A 7,739-nucleotide genomic window follows, 5' to 3' on the forward strand; every position below is an offset into this window, starting at 1 on the left:
AGGTGCACTAAGTATACTCCACTTCAGTTTGTGTACAAGTGTCACAAGCTAAGAGATAACACATGATGGCCAAAGATCAGACATCAATCCCAGTCTTAATTTAAATGTATTTTCTTTTACAATTATTATCATTTCTTTTATTTTATTTTATTTTAATTTCTTCTGTTATTATTATTACTATTATAACATTGTTCTGTTTATCTTATATATGTATTGAATTTGTATACTTGCTTTGACAACACAAGCACACTTGTCATGTCAATAAAGCTTATTTGAATTTGAATTTGAATTTGAGAGAGAGAGAGAGAGAGAGAGGGTAGAGTGGGAGAGAGAGAGAGAGAGCGAGAGCGATGTAGATATCTACCACAAATAGCATCTATCTACTGCAAGTATAGAGCATGGTGTATGGCGTCCCCGCAGCAGACAGACAACAGTGTTCAAATCAGTGCAGATAGGTGAATGTGTGCTTACGCTGAAGCTGTAGTCGTCTCCATTTTTGGACAGGGTGATGATGGCTGGTGTGGTCAAGTCCTTCAGCTGCAGACAGCAGAGATACACACACGTTAGGCACACACGTTAGGCACACACCTCTCTCTCTCGGTTATACACTAACCACCCATTAACACACACAGACGCACACAGACGCACACGCACACGCACACGCACACGCACACGCACTAACCACCCAATAACACACACACCTCTGCCATACACTAACCACCCAATAACACACACACACAAACAGCAGGGACATACACGCGTTAGGCACACCCCTCTGTCTCTCCCTCTCTTGCTCACCATCCAATATCACACACAGACACAGACACAGACACAGACACAGACACAGACACAGACACAGACACAGACGCAGACACACACACCTGTATGACTTGAGGCTTCTTTTCCTCTTTTCCCTCCTTCCCAGGAACAACTGGCGATTCCGGCATCATCTTCTTATCCTCGGTGCTCTTGTCATCTTTCTTATCCTCTGTGGCCTGCTTACCATTCTCATCCTCGGTGGTTTGCTCACCTTCCTTAGTGGTCTTGTCAGCTTCCTTGTCCTTGGTAGTCTTGTCAGCTTTAATAAACGGGCATTAATAATAATAAATAATAATAATACATTTTATTTTTAAAGCGCCTTTCAAGACACCCAAGGTCGCCTCACAAAACAAAATTCAAAATACAGGCAATTAGCCTACAAACACAAAATAACCAGGTGCCAAACAGAGCGGCGTAATCGCACAGCGTTCCTGTAGGCATATGGGTAGACACAGACATCAAGACGCAGACATTAGACAAACAAGTCAAGTCCATGGAAGATAGCGACATTCTTGGCGCAGGCCTAGCCGCTAACACAGCATCACAGCAACTTGAACAGTCCAAACCAGGTCCTTGAACGTCTGTACATTACAGTAACATTGCTTTCCAAAGGACAAATGACCAGGTGTGGGCACATATTAAAACTGCGGTTGGCAAGATGTTTTTGATCATATTCACTGCTCCCACAGAACAACATAAATCAGCCGGTTTTAGAAAAATAAACGGCGCTTCTACCTCCACCTAGAGCCTGTTATTTGTTTAGCAAAAATCCTCCACTCCAGCTTCTTCTGGTCCAATAAGCGCAGGACTGTGTGATCATTGGTAGATCTGACTGTCAATCACAGTTTGTGCACAGTCACTAACAAAGCACAAACTCGATGGGGCAGACAGTGCTCGGTGGTAGTCAGGGAAGGGCATGAGAACAGTATCCATTCAAAATGCTGGCTAAGTCCCCTCAATCTGCCAGACTTGCCAACTGCAGCTTTAAAGGACAAATGAGCTGAACAAAACTCAGAAGTGAAATGGGACACAAACAAGCTCCAACTGACCTGCGGACTGCTTAGTTGGGGTGATCACTGCGGTCTTATCGTCTTCTGACCTCTTCTTCCTGGTTCCTGAGTGACACACAGAGTGACCAATCAGAGAGTGAGACTAACTGTGGGGAAACTGGCCCTTGTTAGAACTGACATGTACTGTATGCGGCGACGCGGTGGCCCAACAATTGGTGCCCACGTGCCCACAGGGAAATGACCCGACCCGGGTCATTTCCAGATCCCACCTCATCTCTCTTTCTCTCTCTCACTTGCTGCCTGTCACTCTCTTCGCTGTTCTTTACAAATAAAGGCAAAGAGCCCAAAAAACATGGAGAGAAAAAAAAAGATTTGAAGCGTGTAAGATGCTTTTGGAAAAAAGCCAAGGAAAACGAAGAAAGCAAATATAGCCTCTAGCATATACATAAGAAAATATAGCCTACAGCTAACACATAATCAAAATACCATCCTTGTGTCTCCCTGGCGTACAGCTCTGGAATTCACTGGCCCTAATAGGGTCATATTATCACATTATTATATATATCATATCATATCATACAATACAACTAATCAGAGTATAATCATGTTATCACTGAATTTCAATATTAGTGATTCATTGTGGTGTAAAATGTATGCTTTTACTGTGAAATCACTTCAGGTGTCATGAATGACACTTTTAACACACACACATGAGAAAACTTAACAGTTAAGAAAACTTAACTGCTACCTGAATATGAGTGGTGGAGGTGCTCAGGTGTATGCAAGAGGGACAGACAAAGAGAGACAGAGAGAGAGACAGAGAGAGAGAGAGAGAGAGAATAGAAGAATAGAATATATACTTTTTTAAAGTATATTTTTTGGCCTTTTTGCCTTTATTATGATAGGACAGTGAAGACGTAGACAGGAAACAAGTGGGAGAGAGAGATGGGGTGGGATCGGGATATGACCGCAGGCCGGATTCAAACCTGGGTCCCCGTGGGCACTCGGACCCGTAAATGGTATGGACGCTGTAGCCTGCTGCGCCACAGCGCCCCCCGAATATAGACTTTTTTGATCCCGTGAGGGAAATTCAGTTCTCTGCATTTAACCCAACTAGTGCAGTGCCCGTGCAAACAATGTTTTCCAAGAAACGTGTTGCCCAATGACGTTGATGTAGGTAGATCATGTTAGATTGGTGATGATGTAGAATCAGGCCCGTGCAGTTAGAGCTTTTTACTCTCTTTGCAAAGTAAAAAAAGGGAAGGGGAAAGGCGTTTGAGTTGCAGAGCTGGCTATTAGACACATTACATACCCGTGCGTTTTTGCTGTTGTTGGGAAATGATAGCCTAAAGCTAACCGCATGCATGGCCCGTCTATGCCATGGCCATGCCAGTGCTATGAAGAGCTAGGCAACTGCGGTTGTTGATGAGTAGCCTATGCAACGTTACGTGACTTTGACAGCCTGCTTACCAACATGGGTGCATGTGTGTTGGACTCAGCATGTTTATCCAATATGAACAATCTTGAAACGGTCCGTTGTTTACGTGAGACATCGTAATTTCCATGAATGGCAACACGTGAGTTTGTCAGCGAAATGTGCTTTTTTTGTTTCTATGCTGTAGTAAGTGAGAGTGAGGGGGAGTGGCTAGTGCGGCGAGCGGTAGAATTGTGGGATTGCGGTAGAGTTGTATTTCGCTTAATTTAACGATATCTTTGTAATTTGTTGTCCAACAACGACCAAACTTCACACTGCACTCATGCATGTCATTAGCAATACCTGTGTCAAATTTTAGGTCAGTCGGATGAGCGGTTCGAGAGTTATGCGTGGAACACACAGACAGAATGACACACAGACAGACGTTCCTTGCATTAATAGATAGATTGAACCGAATCAGTGAACACACAGTGAGGTGAATCACACAACCCAGAGCAGTGAGCTGCCTGCCCAACCAGCGGCGCTCGGGGAGCAGTGAGGGGTTAGGTGCCTTGCTCAAGGGCACTTCAGACGTGGACTGGTCGGGGATCGAACCGGCAACCCTCAGGTTACAAGCCCGAAGGCGAAGCCCTAACCAGTAGGCCACGGCTGGCCTCAAACTGCTTCCCATACCGGGAGTCGAACCCGGGCCGCCTGGGTGAAAACCAGGAATCCTAACCGCTAGACCATATGGGGGAGAGAGAGAGAGAGAGAGAGAGAGAGAGAGAGAGAGAGAGAGAGAGAGAAATACAGAGAGAAAGAGAGACAGGAAGAAAGGTAGGGAGGGAGACAAAGAGAGAGAAGAGACACCAATAAAGAGAGAGAGAGAGAGAGAGAGACAGGGGAGTAAGATAGAGAGAAAGCGACAAATAGAGAGAGAGAGACAAATAGAAAGACAGATAGAGAGAGACAGGGAGGGAGGGAGAGAGAGTGAGTGCATGATTGTGTGTGTGTGAGCCTCTAACCTGTACCCTTGGTGGAGTCTCCGTGTTTCTCATTCTCCGTGAAGGCTGTCAGAACACTGTCCTGTCCCTCGCCAGTGAGCTTCAGCTCCACTCTGAGAACACACACACACACGCACGCACACACACACACGCACACGCACACGCACACGCGCACGCGCACACACACACACACACACACAGATAAATGTGAGATGAGCAGTGTGTCTCGTACATGAGCTCAAGCCATAGTGTGTTGACTGTGTAAGCCGCAGGGCAGCGTGTATTTCAGACAGAAAATACGTATTTTCTATTGAATGGCTGGTGGATTTCACCAGTTCATCTGTCTCTGGCTGGTAAATATTCACATTTCAAAAAGTTAATTTTGACCCCTGCACACACACATGCACCAATATGCAACCATACACATCAATCACAAACACACACTTACCTTGGCGGGTCGGTGGTGTGGATGATGAAGACAGCAAGAGGCTCTGCTGAGTTTGCCTTCTCCTGCGGCACACATGAATCGGCTTCCTCTCCCTATGCACACACACACACACACACACACACACACAAACACACACACACACATCATGTTACATTGTCCATATGTCTCTGTCTCTCTCTCTCACACCCCACCCTCTCCCTGCACATGTGTAACCTGCATTGTGTTGAACCAGCACGATTCAGCGCTGCACACGGCCGGACTCGAACCCGCGACACAGCAGCAACATCTCTCATGCCAGCAAGTGCCAGAGCGAGGGAGGTTTACCAATGTTCTACACGCACAGCTGGCATCTGTTACACATGCACACACACACACTCACACTCACACACACACACACACACACTCATGCACGCACACGCGCACACAGCTGTACACACAAATCTGACACTTCTTGTTCCTCCTCTATATACATACATACCATAGATTTACAGTGAAAAACATCTAGGCACTGAGCTCCAAGATGAAGAGGCAATACTCACATTGTATGCGAGGACACCATTCACTCGTGATTTGGCCAGGCTGAACCCCACCTGGCAGGGAGAAAGGAGGATAGGTGTGTGTGTTACTATGACATACTTACTCAGTGTCCATGATGCGGACTGGTGCCAGTCTGGAGGCCCACAGTTTGAGAAACAGTATATTATATTGTTTATTATTACACACACACACACACACGCACACACACACACACACACGCACTTACGAATGTAGGGGAAGCCTTCGTCTGAGCTGGTGAAAGCCGGAGAGAAACTAGCTGGAACTCCAGAGTGCCGTTGGCATAGAAACCAAATGTGTTGAGGTGGATAATGGAGCGCGTTTCATTCTGAAAAGAAACAGAAATGAGGGGAGAGAGAGAGAGAGAGAGAGAGAGGAATTAACGGGTGGCTTGCTATTTCTCAAATGAGCCCAAACCACTTCCTTCAAATAGATTATTTTAGGAAGGCCACAGCGCTCTCTCTCTCACATACACACTCACACCACAGCGTTCACACAAAATAGTGAGAAACAAGCAAGACAAGAACTAGAAAAGGCTATGGATTAAGATGATGGGTGATTAAAATGTAGGGAAGATAGTTAATATAGCTAATAACTGAAACCAGCGGTAAGGATGGATGAGCTTAAATAAATGACTCCACCAACTGGTGACACGCATACACACAGAGACACGACATTCGTGAATATTGATTTAATAGTGCGCCGAGCCTGGTCTTTGATCGAGCTTATGAAGAAAGAGATATGTCGTCTCCCAGGCTGCCCAAACTTTCTGCAACAGATTGCACAAATCTCTAACCCTTCACAGCTCCGAACGCCCTGTTTCAACATCTAGGCTTAGCTAGTGTACCTTAGCTTTGTTAACGTTACCTACTTCAGCGGTGCTGACAGTCAAAAATATTTGTACAGCTTAACTCACCCTTTCCATCTCGTTGGGCTCAAATGAGCGTTTTATTTGTTTAGCGTTTTCAGTAGCGCCAACATTGCAACGTGTAGCACCATTATCAATTGAATGACATTAAAGTTAATGTCAATGTTGACCACGAGATAAAACAGAAAGGCCAGTCATGACGTATTTAACTTATGAGTTCAATTGTTGTGGTTGAGCTGCATTGGCTTAACATCAACCTTAACATTAGGCTACCTTAGCTCTAATAGATTACCAATCAGCCGACTAGTAGAATTTGTGGACCATGCATCTGGCCCGACATGTGACCAAATTCTGCCACAACCACAACTGTCAAACAACTTTACTTGACTTGGTTGGTCTCCTGCTACATTGCTAACAAGTCCCCTGATTCTGCAAACGAAGTTGTTCTCTCCACCACCATGTCACGTTTAGCTGACAAGCTAACAAGGCTAACCAATCGATTGTTAACTGGGTTTGCGTTGCTCGTGTAACTTATTCATAACTAGCTAATTACCAATCAAGCTAGGTGGCTAAGTTAAGATGCTAATCAACATGTATTTTCCAACAACTAAGGAGCTACAATACGTGTTTTTATCCGACGGTCAGTTACATCTGAATACCTCTCTGTCTGCCTTTCTTGCAGTAAGTGGCAGTGCAATATGTAAGGTTTGTCAGGATCATAGTTTAACGCCATTTCTCTAGTGTTACCTACCTTTAGAGTAAGTTGGTGTATTCTTGCGTCGCAAAAAGATACCAGTGCTATGACGGCAATAAGTGGCATGTATAGATCTCGCAGCAGTACCATGGTCGTGATTTTGCCACACGACTCTGCCCTTGTACGTTCCTGCTTCCCACAGTATAAAACTTTGTTTTGTTATCTTACAGTTATCCTGGTAAATTTCCGAAAACTCTTGACGATTTCTGCCTACGGTAGCTTGTTAGCCAACAGTCCCGTTCACTTCCTGGTGCTGTAAGAACGTACACGTCACCCAGTCACTAAACTGACAATGCGCCCTCTATCGGTAGGAGGTTACAGGGTCTCGAATCATCACAGTTTTCATCATTACTGTAAGCCTTCTGTCTTTAGTCTGGATATCACCATACTAAGCTCAGGCAGAGTTCACCCAGCCTATTCTCTCTTATCTGCCATAAGAGTCCATTTAAACTGAGAAGGCCACGAGTCTGATGTAGAAAGTAATGAAAATAATGGAAACACACACACACACACACACACACACACACACACACACACACACTCACACACACACACACACACACACATAGCCTATTAATGAAAAATTCTGCTGAACCTAATTGTGTGTTTCACACTCCACACTCACAGCTTACAGAATATGAAAATGATGATAGTTAAAATGAACAGTTTAAGTTGGTAAACCTACATTAAGCAAAATAGTAAAAATAGCAACAATATCAATTCAATATCAAATCAATAATGAAAATAAACAAACCCCGTAAATATAGACCCTTTCAAGAAGAAAAACAGAAACAATGTTTGGACATTCTATTCCGTTAACTACTTCCGCTGCATTAGATGACATGTGGAATATTAAAACGGAAACGT

General features: G+C 44.5%; 1 protein-coding gene across 2 annotated transcripts in view; it reads right to left on the reverse strand.

Moving 5' to 3' along the window:
* Positions 1-7,116, reverse strand: part of LOC134085580 (protein GPR108) — a 20,958-nt gene extending 13,842 nt beyond the window's left edge. Inside the window, exons 1-8 of one of the 2 annotated variants that reach the window (XM_062539961.1) lie at positions 6,870-7,116; positions 5,459-5,578; positions 5,235-5,285; positions 4,696-4,787; positions 4,275-4,360; positions 1,869-1,934; positions 882-1,078; positions 472-537 (exon numbers count right to left, since the gene is read on the reverse strand). In XM_062539961.1, the coding sequence (XP_062395945.1) occupies positions 472-537; positions 882-1,078; positions 1,869-1,934; positions 4,275-4,360; positions 4,696-4,787; positions 5,235-5,285; positions 5,459-5,578; positions 6,870-6,962 (771 nt within the window). In that variant the 5' untranslated portion in view covers positions 6,963-7,116. Of the gene's footprint in view, positions 1-471; positions 538-881; positions 1,079-1,868; positions 1,935-4,268; positions 4,361-4,695; positions 4,788-5,234; positions 5,286-5,458; positions 5,579-6,869 lie in introns of both variants that reach the window. The other variant, XM_062539960.1, reaches the window with a different exon arrangement.
* Between the last annotated feature and the right edge of the window lie 623 nt (positions 7,117-7,739).

Source organism: Sardina pilchardus, chromosome 1, assembly GCF_963854185.1.
Source record: "Sardina pilchardus chromosome 1, fSarPil1.1, whole genome shotgun sequence".
Taxonomy (NCBI): domain Eukaryota; kingdom Metazoa; phylum Chordata; class Actinopteri; order Clupeiformes; family Clupeidae; genus Sardina; species Sardina pilchardus.